Source organism: Lontra canadensis, unplaced genomic scaffold, assembly GCF_010015895.1.
Source record: "Lontra canadensis isolate GAN:19392208 unplaced genomic scaffold, GSC_riverotter_1.0 scaffold607, whole genome shotgun sequence".
NCBI classification, from domain to species: domain Eukaryota; kingdom Metazoa; phylum Chordata; class Mammalia; order Carnivora; family Mustelidae; genus Lontra; species Lontra canadensis.
In genome coordinates, this window is record NW_022631591.1 from 19,753 (window position 1) to 41,830 (window position 22,078).

At 35.4% G+C, this 22,078-nt stretch overlaps 1 protein-coding gene across 1 annotated transcript in view; it reads left to right on the top strand.

Moving 5' to 3' along the window:
* Nucleotides 1–22,078, top strand: part of LOC116863145 (collagen alpha-1(XXIV) chain-like) — a gene marked incomplete at both ends in the record, with an annotated part of 33,919 nt that overhangs the window by 4,871 nt on the left and 6,970 nt on the right. Inside the window, 4 exons of the mRNA XM_032850638.1 lie at nt 1,612–1,665; nt 5,900–5,935; nt 14,402–14,437; nt 14,541–14,567. Of these exons, the coding sequence (XP_032706529.1) occupies nt 1,612–1,665; nt 5,900–5,935; nt 14,402–14,437; nt 14,541–14,567 (153 nt within the window). The remainder of the gene's footprint in view (nt 1–1,611; nt 1,666–5,899; nt 5,936–14,401; nt 14,438–14,540; nt 14,568–22,078) is intronic.

Sequence of the window (22,078 nt, forward strand, 5' to 3'; positions counted from 1 at the left end):
CACATTTAGATAAGCATAACACTTTTTTTTGCTGTTTGGTCTACCATTTTCTAGAGTTCATATATACCTCTCCGTTCTTTTAACAAATCACTATTTTAGAGTCAGATCATGGTCCAGTTCATTAAATTAAAGCTTTGTTGACTTTTTTTTCAGTGATAAACCAATCTAGGGCTTAAATTTGATTAGTTTATGAATCAACTCTCTCTTTTTTTTTTTATCGTGTTATGTTAGTCACCATACAGTACATCATTAGTTTTTGATGTAGTGTTCTATGTCTTGATTTGGTTGTAGATCTTTGAGATTTGGGGACCATATTTACAAATTACCACTTAAAGTCAGTCTTTGTATTTAAAAGTGATTCTAAGCTATCTGTGAATAGACTTTATAACATAATGATCTCAATTGCTAGTATTTTCTGTACCAGGGCAGGAGTTGGATAAAGAGAAAGCCTATTAGATACTTACATTTAAGAATTCAGGTTAAGCATGAGCCAGAAAGACTGAAATTTGCTGCAAATGGGAGTGGGAGTGGAGGTTGAGGGAAAATAAGTACAACAAGTATTTTGTATTCATAAAGAAATAGTAAGTCAGACAGAGAAAGGGAGATACAGCATGATCTTACTTGCATGTAGAATCTAAAAAATAAAACAAGCCAACAAAACAAAATTGAAGCAGATACATAGATATAAGGAAACAAATTATTGGTTCCTAGAGGAGGGGAGGGGTTGGGGGGCGGGCAAAATGGGTGAGGAGAATTAAGAGGTACAAACTTTCAATTATAAAATAAGTAAGTCCTGAGGATGTAATCTATACAATAGGAAGTGTAGTCAGTAATATTGTAATAGCATTGTATGCTGTCAGATAGTAACTAGACTTAATGTGGGGATCATTTTATAATATATAAAAATTTTGAGTCATTGTGATGTACACTGGAAACTAATAAGATATTGTAAGTGAGTTACACTTCAATTAAAAAAAAGATAGCTTCCATACATAGTTTGGGAAGAATTGACCAGACTGAGCTTATTCAAGGTTATCTTCATAATCAATAACAGCTTACAGTTTCAAAATCATTTTTCACATTTAAGTCTCAAAATGGCCCTATGATACAGACAATCATATTTAACAGATGGAGAAACTGAAGTTAGTCACATATGATGCTCTTTGTTTCTTTCCCATGCCTTCTCTCAATTCCATGCTGCAAGTCACTCAGACATCTCCTTCAACCTCCGTAAGGAAAGTTATTCAAAATTTTGTTCACCATTCTATGTAGTCTTTTTTATGTAAAGTACTTGCATTTTTTATGTAATAACCCACATGTAAAATGGCATCGTTAAAGTTAACACCACACAAAAATTGTATTGCTGATTTAGCAGTTTGTTAGAAATTACACAGATGTAACTCTTCTGATAGGAATCTGTAATAACATATAGAATTGTGTCACATACGGCAAGTCAAAAGTACTATGATTTCTTTTGATATTATTAGATTTTCTACTAAAAACTGGAATTATGTGGACATGGACTATTTTACTGTTACACAAGAAATTTTCTGGAATTTTTCTGCATTATACTGGCAGTGAGACTGACTTGATTTTCTTTTACCTCAACAGGGAAACACTGGCCCCTTTGGCAAAGAAGGTATAATAGGCCCAACAGGTAGAACTGTAAGTTTGTTACAATATAGGTCTTCCTTTTCTTTTTCATATTCTTGTTTTTCCCTCTTTAATCCTATTTCTAGAGCAATCCAAAAAGGATTACTCTGGGTATTTGAGAAGCCAAGGGCAAAAATAGATGTACATTTTCATCTAGAAGGTGATTCCTAAGAGCTTAGAGACCATATGTGTACTGAAGAAGGCGTATATAGTGAGATAAACACTAAAACTGGAGTTGAGAAAGGAAAGTAGACCTGGAGCAGGGGAGAAGGGGCTAAGCACCATTAGTATAGATGTGATCACTAAAGCAATAAAAAGAATCCGTTTTCTGAAGGAGAAAGTGTAACAAAAAAAGTGCAGACAGCCAAGATCCGAATCTTTGGAAGTGCCCACTCACTATAAAGAAAAGAGATAGTTTGTGGGAATACCAGGAAAAACAGAAAAGCACAAGGTTCAGCTAAATGAGTTTCAAGTAAGGAGTGGTTAACAATGATCTTTAAGAAAATAAATTATAGTAGAAGATAAAGTATAAACTGCAATAAGGAAGGAAGTAAATATAAATATTTAATAACTTTTCTCAAATTCCTATACAGACTTTTAAAGTAGGAATTATCATTTCTATTTAAGACATGGGGAAACAGATTAGGTTCACAAAGGTTCACCTAGTTAATTCAAGGTGGTACAGCTAGTGAATTACATAGGTGATGTTTCTTCAGCTCTTTCTGCCCCCATCCAAACTGTGTCTGGAGAGGACACTGAGACAGTTAGTAGAGGCCAGTGCCTTTAGAAATCTGAATATGAAATAAAACAGAAAAATAAGACAATGGTTGGCAGAGTGGTCAGGGGAGAGTTTTACAATACTAATAGTAGTGTAAACATACAAGAGAAAGAACCCAGTAGGTAGGGACAAATTGAGATTTGGAGAGGAAAAAGGTATTCCCTACAGGGAATCAATATTTTGAATCCTTTGAAAGCATTATTATGGAGAGACACAGAGTCTTAATATATAAAATGGAATGCTTTAGGTATAAACAATATTCTCTTTCATAAATTAGGAAAGAATTTCCCACCAAAGCTGTTGAATTTTTGATTTTACAAATGAAAAGTGTAACAACATTTCTCTAGATTTTCAGCATTTACCACTCAGAGCTATATAGTCTAAGTGGGAGATTGTAAGTGGGAGAATTCTCTGATTTTGGTGGGTGGTTCTTCAGCAAGCTAAGAAACACATACTTGTGATTACTGAATAATTGTTCTCCTCTGTCAAAAAATGTGAAATATTAATTAGTCAAGGGAACTATAATAAAGAAATGGCTCAATTAAAATAACTTTTATGTATAGCTAGTTCTTAAAGATCCTTATGATATTCACCATGCCCATCAAATATTTTCCATGTTCCATTTTTTCCATTCTAAAAAGAGTCTTCTAAGAAAAGTCTACTATGAAAGAATAAGCACTTGAGAATGGCAGATACTTTGTGAGAGAAAAAAAATAGTGGTGGGGGATGAAAGATATGCTTTTCCAAATAAGGAAACATTACTTTTAAGTCATTGTAAATGAGACTATATGGTAGCACAAAGGAATAAACAAATAGATGAGTGTAAATAGGCTAGAGCCCAGAATTAGATCTCAGAATATATAGGAATTTAATCGTAACAAAAATGTTATATCAGGATGATTGTGGCTCTTAAGTTAATAGGAACCCTGAATCAAACTGGTTTTAATAAGGAAATTTATATCACATTAAGGGAAGCCCAGAGGTAGGAAGGGCTTCAGATTTGGTTAATTTAGTGACTCAATCATGTTATCCAAGACCAGGTTCTTTCCATGTCTCTACTCTGTCATCCAGAGTGTTAGCTTCATAATGAAGCTTCTATAACTGTAATTTCTCAGCAATTAAATCCAGATACAATTATCCAAAGTGAAAACTGATCTACAGCCCTATCTTGAGAAAAAAATAAAGCTTTATTCCAGAAGTCTCCCATTGCATTTTTCCTCATGTCCATTGATCAGCCACATGCCCATTCTTATACCACTGACAGTGGAGATGGAATTATTTTTAGTCCCACTGTTGCTGTAAGAAATTGGAACCATATTTCACCCAACTTTTTTTTTTAACTTTTTTTTAAGACTTTAAATTATTAAAAAACTTAGAAAGCTAAAGTGTAGCTTTAAGGTTGAGAAGACCTTTTATATAAGAAAGGAAATCCTAAAACTATATAATAGAACAGAATATGTGTTCATTTCAAATTTTTTTAATTTTGAATGGGAAAAGATTCCATAAACAAAATTAATATAAGTTGGGGGAAAGCAATTGCAAAAATATATAAAGACTTTATGTGTAAAGAGCTCTTACAATTTGGTATGAAAAAGATAGAAAACTCAATAGAAAATTGAAGAACAAATCCAATAATTTTTTGGAAAGATGCTCTCCTTACTTAGAAATGCAAATTAAAGTAATAACAAGATATTACATCTAACCTCTCAGAAGGGGATTAGGGAGAACAGTAGTAGTAGAAATGTGAATTATAGCCTTCATGGAAAAAGATATTTGTTAAAATATAAGTGCATATACCTTTTGACCAATCAGTTCCACTTAGAGAAATTTGTGCAATAGAAATTAAGCACTCAGTGTACACTAAGGAAAGTTTACAAAAATTTTTTTCACAGTACTGGATGTAGTGGCAAAACATGAAATCCCATGTTCATTTGTAGAAGAATGGTTGTGTAAATCGTGGCCTAGCCATTTCATAGAATACTATGCAATTATTGAAAACAACCGGTTATATCTAGTTTAGCTGCCTTGTGGCTGTTCATGATGTATTGTTAAGTGTGAAAAATCTGATGCATAGAAGAGTATATATCAGTTTTATAAAATATAACCAGTCACCCCATACATACATAAATATATTTATCAATATTTGCTTAGGAAAAAAGGTATGAAAAAACGTACATACCAAATTGTTAATACCGGGCTGGAGGTAGACTAGGGCATTAAAAGCAAGTTCTATAAAGGTATCTTAACAATTCGTTTCTGAAAGTTAATATCCCAGTTTAAAAGGAGTTTAGAACAATCAGGAAACAAATAAGAACTGATCAATGGTGAAATAATGAGATCATAATTTTAGCCTGCAAGATTAACAAAGAATGATAGTACATGGTGTGTGTCAGAAGTCATAAACCCCCATATTGTGCAGGCATGCATGCATACTCAAATAAACTTTCTTTAGGACAATTTTTATAGACTACAAGGATATTTGTTGCAGTGTTAGCATGACCAAAATTAGAAATAATCTAATAGGAAATTCAATAAAAATATTATTGTTTATTAAGCACTAAATAAACATTATAATTGTATGGAAGAATGTGGATTGATGTGGAAAACACTTATAACATATTGTGAAAGTGTAAATTCAGGTCTCTGAAAAGACAAATAGTACTATCTCGTTTTTAAAATAAAAAATACATATATAATTTCCACAAGGATGAAAACAAAAATACTAACAGATTTTTTGAACAATAGGTCCATCTAATAATAGACTATACTTTCTCTTCAAGTGTACATGGAAAAATCACTGAAATAGACCATATTTTGAATCATAAAAAATTGTTTACTAAACCTAAAAGAACTGAAGTCACACAAGGTATGTTCTCTGGCCATAATGGAATTAAAGTAAAAACTGGTAAACTGGAGAGATAATAAGAAAATCTCCAAACACTTGCATTTTTAACCATGTACTTCTTAATAATCCATGGATCAAAGAGGAAATCTCAGGGAAAGTTAGAAAATAATTAAAACTGAATGTTCTTGTATACAACATACCAAAGTTTGTGGGATGTAGCTCAGAAGGAGGAATAGAGAAAATGAAAGAAAAGGAGGACATCACCCTAGAAACAAGGTTTTCAAAGGCTGAGGTAAACAAATATTAGAAGAATTTAAGCTGGTAAATTCCCTTCTAGATAGCTCTGTATCTGATTATCAGATCTGCTGTTTCGGCTTCACTGAGTGCTTGTTGCCCCTGTCTAACTTTGTGCATAAGGTGATAAATCAATACCTTGTTTTTGTTTGTGTTTTGCTTTGCTTACCTTAGGGAAAGGAAACTAGAATTTATATAAATTTGCTAAAGAAGGCTTGCTAGATAGAAAAAATAAAAACAGAGGTTACCGTGTTTCTGTATATAGCCTCAACTACATTTGGTAAGTAACTGTCAGTAGCACTAAAACAACATTTTTTGTTTTCTTGTAGGGACCCACAGGTGAAAAAGGCATTAGAGGTGAAACTGTAAGTTTAAATTTCTGGTTATGTTATCACTTGTCACTAGGCTACCTAGGTTCCATAAAAGCAAGGACCTTGTTTGGGGTTTTTTCATGATTATGTCTCTAATACTTGTGGAATAAAAATAAAATCAGAATTTTCAGGAAGTAGAACTAATCTAAGTGGTACATTGTCGTGGGACCCGAGTACCCCCCCACAAAACATGTTTAAGAGCCTGCCAATCAAATTCTTCCCAGGCCCTGTGTGAAATGGCATATTTGCCTTGTCGAGCATCAGGCATTTGCTTTGTGAGCCTTCTACAACAGTCCTGGAGTGAGAGCACCACCAAGTTGCCTTGGCGGGGGGGTGCGGGGTTATACCCACTATGTCCAGTCAGTGCCCAAGAGGTGCCAAGCAGAAGCAAATCGTTAGCTTTGCAGCCAATTGGAAACAATTGTGGGAGGGTGGACAAAAGGTACATAGCACGTTCTGGCTCTATATGGCTTATGCTGGCACTATTTCCTACTTTTCTGGGATGCCATTTACCCCAGTTAAAGAAGATATTTTGTAAAGGGGACACTTTTCCAGCAGAGATTCTGCTGAACTTACTAAAGCTCCAGCTTAAACAGAGCGCAGGCATGAAGTGAAACCAAGTACAGAAGGCAAATAAGAATAAACTTGAAGGTCGCAGTAAAATCCTGCTTAATAAGTAATGAAATTATATTGACAGCTGATATTTTCTCTTTTCACCATAGGGTATTCTTGGGGCTCAGGATAAATAAGTTGCAGTTATGTTAATTAGCTGAAGAAGGGAAATTGAGTGATTTTAGATAGTCTAAGAATCCCAGAGGGATCAAAATAGATTTTATTTTAAGATTTTATTTTTAAGTTCTCTCTACACCCAACATGAGGCTTGAACTCCCAACCCCGTGATCAAGAGATGCATGCTCTACTGACTGAACCAGCCAGTGCCCACCCCAAAACAGATGTTTTTAATTTGCAGAAGCATGCCCTCATATTTTCTCCGGGGACTTACTCTAGCAGAAAGCAAGGATGACTGCACACAGTGAAGTCATATGCCCCAGGAGGAGTGGAAAGGGGAAAGGAAATTACTGGTGAATGAATTAGAAAACATTTGAGGGGTTGGGACATGATAGTTGTCTTTAAACATTTGAAAGGAAGAGGAAGAATCTGTATAATATGAGTGACTCTCCATGATATATTTTAAATTGTTTATTTGTTGAATTGAATTTTCCATTTCTGTGCTTAACTCCCTGAGAGACAGTGAGCTCCATAAGAGTGTGAAGTACATTTAATACTCCCTAATTTCCAGCCTGTCACACAACTTAGCACATAATTTATACAGAATAGATACCATTAACTAAATGGATGGAACATTAAGGCTGATTTCAACTCAATATAATAATAAGCCAATATAATAAGGAACCGCTTTATTTTTTTAAGGTTTATTTACTTATTTTAGAGAGGGGATAGAGAGCATAAACAGGAGGGGCAGTGGGAGAGGGAGAATCCCAAGTAGACTTCGTGCTGAGTGTGAAGCGTGGAGCTCCGTGCAGAGCTCTCTCTGAGCAGCGTTCCAAGCGGGGCTCAATCTCAGGACCCTGATATCACAACCTGAGCTGAAACAAAGAATCTGCCACTCAACCGATGGTGCCATCCAGGGTCCCCAATAATGGGACTATTTTAAAACGAGATTGTTTTGCAAGATAGTGAATGCCTGTCAGTAGAAGCCTAATGACTATCCTTCTGAGTTACTGAACTGGTAGTCCTCTACTGAGTAGGGAACTAGAATTTATACATCTAAAGCCCCTTGCAGCTCTAAGAGTTTATGATTCTAATAAAAGAAAAGTAAGTAGACATCCCATAAAAGAACAAAGAAAGGTACAGAACATAAAGAAGAGTTCTTTAAAGTAGAGGCGAGATCATGTCAAGTCTGATTCTTATTCTGAATCCATGTACACCTCTCATTCTTCATCACTGGCAGTGTTGTCCAGATCACCCTGATGTCTCCCCTGGTCTCCTGACTTCTTTGAGTTCCTTCCACTTTTCCCTACTATAGTTCCTTCTCTGTAGCAACTAGAGTGATACCATTAAATCATAAACCAGATTATATCACCCTCCTCTTGAAAACCTTTCTATGACTCCTTGCACTGAGAATAAAGTCTCAATTCCTTACTTTAGTCTACCATACCCTACAAGAATTAGCTCCAGTTTTCCTCTCCAGACTCATGATGTAATTCCTTTCCCCTTCCTACTGTGCACACTTCCTTTTTATTCTTTGAAACTGCCTTCATTTTACTTAGAAAATTCTTTCATCTGCTCTCCACATGGCTAGTTCTTATCTCATTCTTCAGGTCTATGCTCAAATACTATCTCGGAGAAGCCTTGCATCATCATTTAGTCTCATTATTCCTGGTCATTCTCTTTCACAATATCCTGTTTTGTTTTCTTTGTAGTAGTTAGCAGTATTAAAAATTATTTTTCTGTCTCCTCTGCTAGAATATAAACTACATGAGATCAGGGAACTTTGTCTAATACACTGGTTATCAGTATCCAGAAAAAAATCTACCATGTAATAGATAATATTTGAGAAAAGAATAACTAAATGAATACTATTCCATAAAATTAAAAGTCATGTTATGGCTGGTAAAGTAGCATTTACTGACTTAACATACTTATTAGTCTTTTGCTCTGTAGATTACCATAGTTCCCTTCATAAATAAAGTGCAAACTCCTAGTACACAAGATTGGGAGAGGAGCAGAGTGGTATTTAGTATAGGCAATAAAATTAGCTGTTGAAAAAAGGATTAACTGGCACATTAGAATTTACTGGTTTTATTGTTAATTAACTGGTACTAAATATCTTTTTATCACTTCTTTCTCTTTGATCCCACTATGGCTTAAGGAACTTTAAAAAAGTAATCTTTTAATTCCTAGAAATCATCTGCATTAACTTTATAGAATGTATAATTTAAACCATACTCTGCTTTCATCCTATGGAAAAGCTTAGTAACATTTCTGATATTCTCATTAGGATTTTTTTCAGTATTTTCTGCAGGTTTGTTTTCTTTAAGGGAATGGTTTAACTACCTACCTATAGACTTCTAGTTAATTATTATGTTTCCAAATATATCCTCAAGGGGGTCAACCTCAAATAATATGGGGCCTCCCATATGCCCAAAATGGGACATTTTTGGAATGAATTTTTATTAGCCAAGATCTATTATATTGAGACAAACATGATACGTCACTCTTCATAAAAAAATCAGAAATATAAGAATATATCAAGCAGGCTTTATAAATCTTATTTTTTTTAAATCTTCCATGAAGCTGGCATAAGAATTTATAAAGCTATGCCATTTTATACTAAGACCAAATCATTATTCAATGCCTTTAAAAAAAAAAGTTACATCTCATTATATAGTATATGAAATATATATCTTTTAGGATAAATTTGGGTTTCCTGGCTCGGAAGATTTTATGTTCTACAGTTTAAGGTTATAAACTCTAGTATTGGTCCCAAATAGGTCCTCTCCACTGCTGAGAAAGTTGTTTCTGTATTGCCGGATATTAAAGAGTGACTTTTTCCTTTCTATTCTATATGTGTTCCATATCTGCCTGCCTTTGGTATATATATTCTAAACTGAGCCAGAGTTTTATGACATCCTGGGAAGGCTTCCTAGCATATAGCATGTAGAACTCTCTCCTCTTCCCCTGCTTCAAAACTATCATGTTAATGCAGATTAATCTTTAAAAGTTGTAAAAATTTCCTGGTTTCCATGAGACACCAAACACTTTCAGAACATGATTAATTTATGAAGTAAGTAATGCATAAAAAAAAAGATCACCAGAAATGATACAATTAGTAGAACAATAGAATTTTAACTCATAACAAAAATAATATCCTAGTGTCAATCATCTGAAAAGGGTTTTGACAAAATGTCACAACTTGAAACATATAGCTTAAAGCCACAGAAGTGGAAAAAATAGAGAATAATCTCAGCATTTAAATTTTTAGATTAGTTGTCTCATTTTTGTAGCATATTATTTAATGAAAATCAATAAAATGTTGAAGAATACAATTGATATTTTCTCACATAGTACCTCTAAGTTCATGTGTCTTCACAGTTCTTGATTAGCAGAATTATCTTATTTGCCTCCAGTTTGAAAGGGAGGAAGATGCCTTATAAGGAAAAGCTAAGTTATGGGAAAATATGTCTTAAATATTATCAAATTAAGAACTTAAAGTATATATGTATATGATTTTTAAAATCCATAGATAGCATAATTCATTCAAATAATTATCAAACTCTTTTAATTCAAGGACATACTTCCTTACATTCATACAAACTTCAAATTTAAAATTCCCAACTTGCATGCATGTGGCTACCTTCTTTCTTCAAATACAACATATGAAGGAAAAAAATTGATAAAATGTTTGAAAAATCACAATTTTAAAGTGAATCTTAGGGATATATCTTCACCAAACCTTCTTACAGTTGAGATATCTGAGATCCAAATGTGCAGCAAATCACTCAAGGACATGCAGCTAATGAGGTACAGAGAAAAGATCACAGCCCAGGTCTCCCAATTCCTGTAACTATTTCTATTAATTATAGTGCTTCTCAGAAAATAAGCTTTAGGAGCAACTTGGATAAGAAGATGGTATAGACAGATAGATGCCTCTCACCTACATTAAGAGTAGCTCAGCCATTTATTCGGCAGATTCCACATGAGTAGATTCTTAATTTTTAGTTATCCTCTGTGCCTTATTATTCACTGATTCCATTCTAAGCATATTACTTCTAATAAATCTTATTTAATATTACTAAATTCCCAATTAAACCCTCTAAATCAGTGGTTCTCAACGAGGAGACATCCCCTGCCCCCAAACCACACACATACCACAGGAGACATTTGGCAATATGTAGAGACATATTTAATTGTCACAACCGGGGAAAAGGGAGAGTTGCTAGTCGCATTTAGCGAGTAGAGACTGGGGATGCTGCTGAACATCCTATAATGCAAGGTTCTCAATTTATAAATGAGAATAAGGAAGCTCTGTATACCTAAGCCTGCCTATGAAGATTATGAAACTAAGTCAAGATTGCATTTACGTAACAGCGAAGTCTAACATATTCAAGTTCAAGGATGTGCACTTATCAGTATTTTTAAGGAATAAGAAAAAATATGTTACCTTTGGAGGATCAAATGTAAATTCTGGGATTAAATGGAAAGAGTGTCTATTTCCAATAGTAGTGCTTTGACTATGGCCAAATTATCACTAGAAGCATTCACATTAATTTTGTTTCCCTTTAGGAAAGTAACACAGACAATCATAGTTTTATTATAAACTGCTTCTATTATAAACTGCTTTAAATACCTTTTTCTATAATATCTAGAGAGAGTTACTCACTTTTTCTTATTGGTGAGCTAAAGGGATAGAAAAGAACTAATAAATGTTATATTGTTATAATATTTTGTTTTACTTGGCTAATTGCATCATTCTATGTAGTTGTTTTCTTAAAGTTGTTTTGCCCTGTCTTGTTTGGTTACAGGTATTTCATTTGATCACATTTATAATGACTGGACTTGTTTTGGATAACAAGCTGAAAAGAAATCAATAAAGTCAGCAGTAGAATTAGCTTCTTCCTTTTATGATAAATTCCTCTTTCGAAGTCAAAGATATATGTTTTGTCCTGAACCACCAGTGAGATTTTGCAAATATCAAAATATGCTAAGTGGGGTGAAATGTCAACTGTTTTTTTACAATGTTGCTCCAGAACGGAGACACTTACACAGCCAAATTCATTCTGAGCCTGTATATATTTAAAGGTTATCTCCAATATAACATTTCTGTAATTTATCATGCAGCTTATGAGGTACAAGTTTCATACATTCTTTATTGTAAATTGTAATCATAAGTCATGCAAACCAAGAAATGTCCAGCAGGCATGGTACTGGAGTACTCTATCATTTTTAAGTTACTGTTGTTTGCTCTAGTTGTCACAGGATATTTAGAATCAATAGCTCCAGCAATACTTAATATAAGTCAAGCATAACATCAACTTTATTCAAATCTAAATAATTGTGTTTTGTCATCTGAAGATAAATTGTGTTTTGTCATCTTTTAACCATAATCTTAATTTGACTCAATGTCGTCTTACTATTCAGTTGATCATCAAATAAGTGAAATTCGGAGCATTCTTTTTTTAAGATTTTATTTATTTATTTGAGAGAGAGAGAGAGAGCACAAGCAGGAGGAGGGGCAGAGAGAGAAAGACAAGCAGACTCCCTGCTGAGCAGGGACCTGGATGGGGGGCTCAATCCTGGGACTCTGAGATCATGACCTGAGCCAAAGTCAGATGCTTAACTGACTGAGCCACCCAGGTATCCCTTGAGCAGACATTCTTTCTCTCTCTCTCTCTCTCTCTTTTTTTTTCACAAGCCACTTTATTTTTTTTTTATTAACATATAATGTATTATTGGTTTCAGGGGTATAGGTTTGTGATTCACCACTCTTACACAACTCACAGTACTCACCATAGTACATACCCTCCCCAATGTCCATCACCCAGTTATCCCCTCCCTCCTGCCCCCCTCCCCTTCAGCAACCCTCAGTTTGTTTCCTGAGATTAAGAGTCTCTTATGGTTTGGCTTCCTCTCTGGTTTCATCTTGTTTCATTTTTCCCTCCCTTCCCCTATGATCCTCTGTCTTGTTTCTCAAATTCCTCATATCAGTGAGATCATATGATAGTTGTCTTTCTCTGATTGACTTATTTTCTTAGCATAATACCCTCTCTTAATAGTGATTACTGTTGTTTCATTTTGAAAAATGTCAACATAACTTTTCACATTTTATTATATACATTTTAATTGTTCTAATTTCTAAATTAATACTAGTTAATTTTAATATTATGCATTCATTCAAAACAATTTTCACACACCTGCTACAAAGTAGTCACTATTCTTGTTCCAGAAAGTGCAAAGGTGACTAAGACACTCTTAAGGGTTCCTAAGGATTTTCCACCATGTTATGTACTAGGGAATGCAGAAGTGGTTTGTTGAGCAGGAGAGAGATGGCGGGGGAGGGGTGAGCAAGGTAGGTATAGAGTTTTAACTCTGGAAGAGGGATTAGAGTTAAACAGATGGAGAAGGTAAGGAAGAGCATTCCTGGTCAAGGAAATAGCACATGCAAGAGAAAGCTATGTGTGAATGAACTTTGAAGATTCAGAGATCCACAAGTAGTTGCTTATATATGGAGTGTAGGTGTGTTTGGGCGAATAAGCAGAGGTGAGGCCCAGATCTTGAAGAGGAGGCAGGGATGTACGTTGATTAAGAACATATTTTTTATCCAATTGACTTCAGTTTTATCCTAGCTCTGTCCTGTATTTGCTGATTGCCATTCTCTTAACTGAAATACAGCACACAACTTAGCATATAGTTCTCAGAAAGTGAGCACACGACTAAGCATGTAGTAAGTTCTCAGTAAATCGTAGCTATTACTGTTAGGAAGTTTATAATTTCTAGACAATAAAGAGCCATTGCATAGTATTAACTAAATAATGACCTAATGAGAGTTCCATTTTATAAATATAATTAAAACATAGTAGAGAGAATAAAGTCAGGACCTCAGATTAGGAGTACAAGCAACATGTGATGCCTTAGCTAGGGCTGCTACAACAAATTGCCATAGACTGGTGGCTTAAACAGCAAATATTATTTCTCTGAGTTCTAGAGGCTCTGAAGTCTAAGATCAAGATGTTGATAGGTTCGATGTCAAGTGAGGGTCTTCTTCCTGGTTTGCAGATAGCTGCCTTCTTGTTGTATCCTAATATGGTAAAGAGATAATTTCTCTAAGTCATTACCATTCATAAGGGCTCCACATGATCTGTTTACCTCCCAAAGACCCCACCTCCAAATGCCATCACATTGGAGATTGGGGCTTTAATATGTTAATGGGGATGACACAAACATTCAGTCTATAGCTCATGATTAACATTAAACTAAGTCACTGTGAAGATGGAGAAGTAGTATTTTGGAGAGATTTGGAGGTCAATTCAACAGTGTTGGGTAACCAAATTATAGGTGGATGTTGAAGGAAAAGGAGGTGTCTAAGAACACTAAAGTTTCATCTTTGCTGATAAGGTGGAGGCTAGGAATAACAAGAAAAACATACTTAGACAGTATTAACATTTTTAAATGTTGTATTTATAATTATTTGTTAAAACGAATAAATTCAGTTTCTAGTAATATCAATAAAACATGAAAGTAAATATCCAGCTTGTTCATGAATGTGTATGATAGTTGAGTACGAAGAGGGTATGACTTCAAAACAGTAAAACAACTTTGAATCTTATGACCTGCCTCACATGAAAGGCAATGATAGAGGTTGAATCTTAGTTGTCTTGTGTTTATATCAAACCAAAAGCATAAGATACTTGTATTGTGCTTTGTCTCCATTTCTTCTAGGGTCCCCAAGGGCCACGAGGTCAACCAGGACCTCCAGTGAGTGTATTTACATTTATATCTGTTTACTGTTGATGCTTATATGCCTTGCTTGGTTTAAGATCCCTACTGAAAAATCCTTTTTTAATTTGTCATGTTATAGGGTCCACCTGGAGCACCAGGCCCAAGGGTAAGTTTTCTTGGTTTTGTTTACTTTATCTTAGTATATTATATTAAAGCTTTTCAAAGCTTCTTCTAACTCCCTGTTAAAAAGTGTTTCTCCTCCCTACCTCTGGTCTTTTTGCTAATCTGATATAGAGTCTTCCCAGCCATAAAAACAAAATCTAAACCCCAGATTTGTTGTTTACAAAATAGGGATGGTCTCTTACTTTCTTGGGTGGATTTGAGTTTTATTTTATTTTATTTTTTTTAAGATTTATTTATTTGAGAGAAAGAGTGGGTGTGGGGGCAGAGGAAGACAGAGAATCGCAAGCCGACTCCCCACTGAGCACAGAGCCTGACCCAGAGCTCAATTCCATGACCATGGGATCATGACCTGAGCTAAAATCAAGAGTTGGATGCTTAACTGACTGAGCCACCCAGGTGTCCCATGAGTTTTATATAAGATGTAAAGCACACAGCACAGTGCCTGGCATAAGTGCTCAATAAAATACTAACTCCTTCCATTTTTCCCTACTTCTGAGTTCTGGCTCTCCTTTTTAAAATGTTCTTTTTCTACCAACCACTAATCTACTTCTTAGGCTTTATATGAATTCTTCTCAGTTACTGGTGGCTATAGAAGCCCTCAGACTTCTGTACTTGCTTGTTATCTATGACAACCCAGAGCTCTCTACTCCTATCTTTGAAGCAATGCTTCTGTTGCCTCCTTATTAACTGTTATCTCCTGGACTCTAAAGTTCCAAGTTTGGTTTCCCAGATGCTCTGCATTCACTCTCCTACTCAATAATCTATTTGTCTTCCTGCTTCCTCCAAGAGGTTTCCTCCATCCCCAACCTTCACCGATGCCCACTCCTACAGCAGCCTGGTCAAATACAGTGATCCTTGTTCAGATTTCCTGCTAAATAAGGTCCACCTAACGTTATCCCAAACAATGCCTAGTCCTGTGCTTTCTAGCCTTACTTATTTCCACATGCTGCTCTGATGTCGTTTGGATCTTTTGACAGTTCTAGTTGGCGGATCACTGTGGTCTATTCTGAACAGGCCAGGAACTCTTCATTTCTCTCAGCTTTTCATCAGGGCAAAGAATAACTTTCAAGCAAGATGCTATAGTAAGATTATCTCCTTGGAAACAGGAGATTCATTCTCCATGATTTTTAAAAATTACTGCCCATTTTTGGCCATCTGACTGGGGGACTGAAACCTTCCCTGGCATGAACATCAATAGGAATGCCTTTTTTTTTTTTTAAGATTTTATTTATTTATTTGACAGACAGTAGGCAGAGAGGAAGGGAAGCAGGCTCCCTACTAAGCAGAGAGCCCAATGCAGGGCTCGTCCCAGGACCCTGGGATCATGAATTGAGCTGAAGGCAGAGGCTTTAACCCACTGAGCCACCCAGGCGCCCCAGGAATGCCTTTCTTTAATCTTAAATTATTCTCTACTGTGGTCTTCCTCGCCACCCCCGGCTCTCCACAAAGCATGGATTACAAGTACCTTCATCAGTTTTCTTCTCATTTTATAATGACTTTGATGTAAGTCCTAAAAGACCACTGACAAATTAGAGATGTTTAGTGAAATTTTTCACATTGAAATACCAAACTTTGTGGCACCATAGCCCCGTCTCACTTGGAAAATATTTGCATGTGTTCCTATACAGCCAAATGAAGTAACGTGAGAGATTTTGCCCTGAACAAAATATGGATAAGAATATATACTGGAGTGCTGCTCTGCCTACTTGTGATCTCTCTCTCTCTCTGTGTCAAATGAATGAATAAAATCTTTAAATAAAAAAAAAGAATATATACTTTAAGGTGTTATTAGGAGGATTAAATAAGAAAATATATGTGCTTATCACATTATAGATAAATTTAATAAATTTTAGTTTCTTTATTTCCTTCTTTTCTTTTGTCTTCCTTCTTGGTCATTATGAAAGCTGGTTCCTTATAATATCTTTCTGGGATTTGCACAGTCTATTGTAGGAAGTGGCAGTGTAACCCTGAGAAGAAGACTTCTAGAGCAGAAGTCTAAAAGTCAGTGAAAAAATACCTATATGTTTTTCCTAAGGTCAACTATGGTCATACCTTCTTTGAAATTCTTCTTAATTCCTTCTCATCACACTGAAAGGTAGAACCGATCACTTCCCCTTCATATTGGTAATTATTTTCATGCCAGTATCTTTCCATTATGCGATTATAAACTCTATAAAGGTGGAAGCTATTTTTTTTTATTTCTCTTCCATTTAAGCCATTAATAAGTGTCTGTTGAGTGAATGAATAAATGAGTCCAAATAACAAGTTGCATCTCTTGGAAAATTTCAGTGGGAATCCTCCAAGATAAAATATTTCACTTGGAGGGAAATAATGTCTAGAATGGAATAGGATCATAGGATCATAGAATTAGAGAAACACAGTCTCTTAGTAATTTATCTAGCAATTATTTGAGACTGACTTGTGACTCATTAGTTAGTGATTCCTTAGGCCAGTTTATTGAGTCTTTAAAAAAAAAAAAAAAGCGGGGCGCCTGGGTGGCTCAGTGGGTTAAGCCGCTGCCTTCGGCTCAGGTCATGATCTCAGGGTCCTGGGATCGAGTCCCGCATCGGGCTCTCTGCTCAGCAGAGAGCCTGCTTCCCTCTCTCTCTCTCTCTCTCTCTGCCTGCCTCTCTGTCTACTTGTGATCTCTCTCTGTCAAATCAATAAATAAAAAATCTTTAAAAAAAAAAAAAAAAGCATTTGACAAAATACAGCATCTTTTCCTGATTAAAACTCTCCAAACTATAGGGATCAAGGGAACATACCTCAATATCATAAAAGCCATCTATGAAAAGCCCACAGCAAATATTATTTTCAATGGGGAAAAACGGAGAGCTTTTCCCTTAAGGTCAGGAACACAACAAGGATGCCCACTCTCACCATTATTGTTCAACATAGTGCTAGAAGTCCTAGCCTCAGCAGTCAGAAAACAAAGAGAAATAAAAGGCATTCAAACTGGCAAAGAAGAAGTCAAACTCTCTCTCTTCAGAGATGACATGATACTTCATGTGGAAAACCCAAAAGATTCCACCCCCAAGTTAGTAGAACTCATACAGCAATTCAGCAACTTGGCAGGATATGAAATCAATGCACAGAAATCAGTTGCATTTCTATACACGAACAATGTAACTAAAGAAAGAGAAATTAAGGAATCAGTTCCATTTACAATAGCTCCAAAAACCATAAGATACATAGGAATAAACCTAGCCAAAGAAGTAAAGGATCTATGCTCTAGAAATTAAAGAACACTTATGAAAGGAATTGAGGAAGAGACAAAGAGATGGAAAAACATTCCGTACTCATGGATTGGAACAGTTTAGTGAGTCTTATTCAGAATTCTTTTGAAATGAAATGAAATGAAATAGAATAGAAAAAATATGGGAAGTGACTGTTTGATGGGTACAAGGTTTCTTTTAGAGATGATGGAAATGTTCCAACATTAAGTAGTGGTAATGGCTACACAACATAGTGAATTACTAAAAGCAACTGAATTGTATGCTTTAAAAATGGTTAAAATGGTAGATTTTATGTTATGTGAGTTTTATCTCAATAAAAAAAGGCAAAAAAATTAAGCAAAATTCATATATCAGTCCTAGTAAGAGTAAATATGGTTTTGTAAAACTATTCAGTTCCATGTATGTATTGTTGTGTGAATCTTATCATGAAGTAAAATTATATTTCTTGCTATGGGTCAAGATAAGTTTAAAAACCTCAAATCCAGTTTAACTCCCCTTTTTTTAAAGACCTATGAAAGTAAAGATGTACCCAAGTTTCTAAAGAAGAATAGCTCAAAAGTATTTCAGGAAGAGGAATATATACTGATGGTGTTTTTGAGTTTGAGGTTATTATCACAGCAATGGCCAGACTTCAGTGCACATGGTAGAATATTTAGAAACTAACAAATCTTCAACAGGACGTTAAAGTTAACCAAAAATGATTGGTGGGGAGGAGGGAAGAACAAGAGGAATATGTGTGTTGGTGTGGGGGGTGGAAACAGTAATCATTAAAAATAATTAAATGAGATAAGGAGTATTCAACTGATTTCCTCCAATTAGTGGGTCAGCTGTGAAACCTGGATTGGTGAATACAGAGGCTGCAGCTGCTGGGATGGCCTGGTTCCCTAGGACAAGAAGTTACTTCCACTGTGGAGTGGGGCATGACCTGAAATCAGTTCTTATCCCATAAAGTTTACCCTATCCAGTGATCTTTTTTTTTCCTTTTTTTTAAGATTTTACTTATTTATTGGACAGACAAATATCAGAAGTAGGCAGAGAGGCAGGCAGAGAGAGAGGGGGAAGCAGGATCCCCGCAGAGCAGAGAGCCCGATGTGGGGCTCTATCCCAGGACCCTGGGATCATGACCTGAGCTGAAGGCAGAGGCTTTAACCCACTGAGCCACCCAGGTGCCCCTGAGTTAAGATCCAGTGATCTTAAGACTTCAGAAACCTTTTAAAATTTATACTGCTCCTCAAAATACTAGAGTGCTCAGACTAACTCTACATTTTATTCAAATAAGTTGGGAGAGAATTATGAAGATTTCATTCCCCCAAAGTATAATGAATTCTAATTCCTCTCAGTGCCAACAACCTGATTACTTCTTATTCTTTATATTCTATTTTATGTGCATATTTTTATAAACTTTAAGTGATTTACATGTGAGAACACGTTTTCTCTAACAAGAGCACATGGAGGGAGCTTCTGCTTTTACATTCCTTCACTGCACCTAATGAGAGTTTTACACTCAGATGTGGGCACTTAGATGTTGCTGAATGACTTCCCCCAGCAAATCCTCTTAATAGTTTCCGTGAGCCTGTCCAGGGGAAGACTATCCTTGAGAAAACATTGAATGCCTACTATGTGCCAGGCATGACCTAGGCATGACCTAGGCTTTGGGACTTCATTGGGAATTATACAAATATGTGTATTGCCAAGAAAATTTATGAGTGACCAATTGTTACAACATTTCTTTCTAATGCTTATTGGTGGGGGGAGCCTTTTTCATTGAGCTGACATTTAAAATTGCTGGTACCTTACTATGCATTAAGTAACATACTCTATACTATTAATCTGCTAAAAGTCATTGTATTCTTCACTGCCACCCATTCACAGAAAATTTAAAAAATAGTCATTTTACTTAAGAATATTCATCTAAGACCTCTGTTGATGGGTGTTAAAGTTGTTTCTCATCTTTTACTATTACAAACAGTACCAATGCCCAGTCCCTTTGCTTATCTTTTTTGCAGAATATCCATAGGACTAATTCCCAACAGTGGGATAGTTAAGTGTAAGGGATAATGAACATATTTACTTATTTATTATTGTTATTAATTTTGGTAAAATATACATAAATTTATCATTTTAACCATTTTAAGCATCCAGTTCAGTGGCATTAAGTATCTTCACATGTTGTGCAACCATCTCCACCATCCATCCCCAAAACTTATTTGCTCTTTCAAAACTGAAGCTCTGTGCCCATTAAACAGTTATTTCCCATCCCTCCCTTCCCCAGTACCTGGCAACTACCATTCCACTTTCTGTCTCTATTAATTTGACTACTCCAGGAACATCATGTATGTGACAGTCATACAGTATTTGTCCTTTTATGACTGGCTTATTTCACTTAGCATAATGTCTTCAAGATTCATACACATTGCAGTGTGTGTTAGAATTTCTTTCCTTGTTAAGGCTGAATAATATTCCATTGTATTTATATATACCACATCTGGTATATCTAAGTGGACATTTGAGTTGCTTCCATTTTTTGGATATTGTGAATAATGCTGCTATGAACGTAGGTGTATAGATATCTGTTTGAGTGTTTCCTTTCAATTCATTTTGGTACATACCCAGAAGTGCATTGCTGGAGCATATAGTGAGTCTATGTTTTATTTTTTGAGGCACTGCTATACTGTTTTTTATAGTAGCTGCACACTTACGCATTCCCACCAGCACTGCACAGGGTTCCAATTTCTCCACATCCCCACCAACGCTTTTTATATTCTAGTTTGTTTGTTTGCTTGTTTGTTTGTTTTTTATAACATCCATCCTAATGAGTGTGAAGTGGTATCTACTTGTGGTTTTGATTTGCATTTCCTTAATGATTAGTGAGGTTGAACATCTTTTCATGTGTTCATTGAGTTATATAGCTTCTTTGGGAAAATGTCTATTCAAGTCCTTTGTCCATTTTTGAATTGGGTTGCTTGTTTGTTGTTCTTAGATTGTAGGAGTTCATTATATATTGTGGATAGTAACCCCTTATCCAATATATGACATAAATATTTCCTCCCATTCCATAGGTTGCCTTTTCACTCTGTCAGTTGTGTCCTTTGCACAGTTTTTAGTTCTGATGTAGTCTAATTTGTCTGTATTTTCTTGCCTTGCTTTTACTGTCATATCCAAGAAACCATTACCAAAGCCAATGTAATGAAGTTTTTCCACTATTTTTATCTAAGAGGTTTATAGGTTTAGTCCTTATATTTAAGTCTGTGATTTATTTGAGTTTATTTTGGTGTATAATGTGAGGTAAGTGTCTACATTTGTTTTTTGCATGTGGATATCAGATTTTCCAAGCACTATTTGTTGAAGACTGTTCTTTCCCAATTGAAGAGTCTTGACACCTTGGTCAAAAATCATTTGACTATATCTGTGAGAGTCTACTTCTGGACTATATCCTACTCAATTGGTCTATGTCTACCTTTATTATAGTACCATACTGTTTTGATTACTGTAGCTATGTAGTAAATCTTGAAATTGAAGTTTGAAGCCTTCAATTCTGTTCTTCTTTTTAAGAATTATTTTGGCTATTTGGAATCTATATTCTCTTTTATATTTGTCTTTATAGCTATGGTTAGCAGTGCTTTTTATTTCTTTATCGGGTTTCAAGTTTCTACCTAATATACTTTAATTTCAGTTTAAAGGATTCCCTTTATTATCTTTTTTTTAATTTAATTTTATTTTTTCAGTGTTCCAGGATTCATTGTTAATGCACCACACACAGTGCTCTATGCAATACGTGCCCTCCTTAATACCCACCACCAGGCTCACCCTCCCCCAACTCCCCTCCCCTCCAAAACCCTCATTTTGTTTCTCAGAGTCCACATTTTCTCATGCTTCGTCTCCCCCTCCAATTTTCCCCAATTCACTTTTCCTTTCTTTCTCCTAATGTCATCCGTGTTATTCCTTATGCTTCACAAGTAAGTGAAACCATATGATAATTGACTTTCTCTGCTTGACTTATTTCACTCAGCATAATCTCCTCCAGTCCCATCCATGTTGATACAAAAGTTGGGTATTCATCCTTTTTGATGGAGGTGTAATATTCCATTGTATATATGGACCGTATCTTCTTTATCTGTTCGTCTATGTAGGGCATCTTGGCTCTTATGTACCTCAGTGTTCATAGCAGCAAAGGCCACAATCGCCAAACTGTGGAAAGAGCCAGGATTCCCTTTTTTATCTTTCTAGGGAAGGTTTGCTAATGATAAATTCTCTTAGT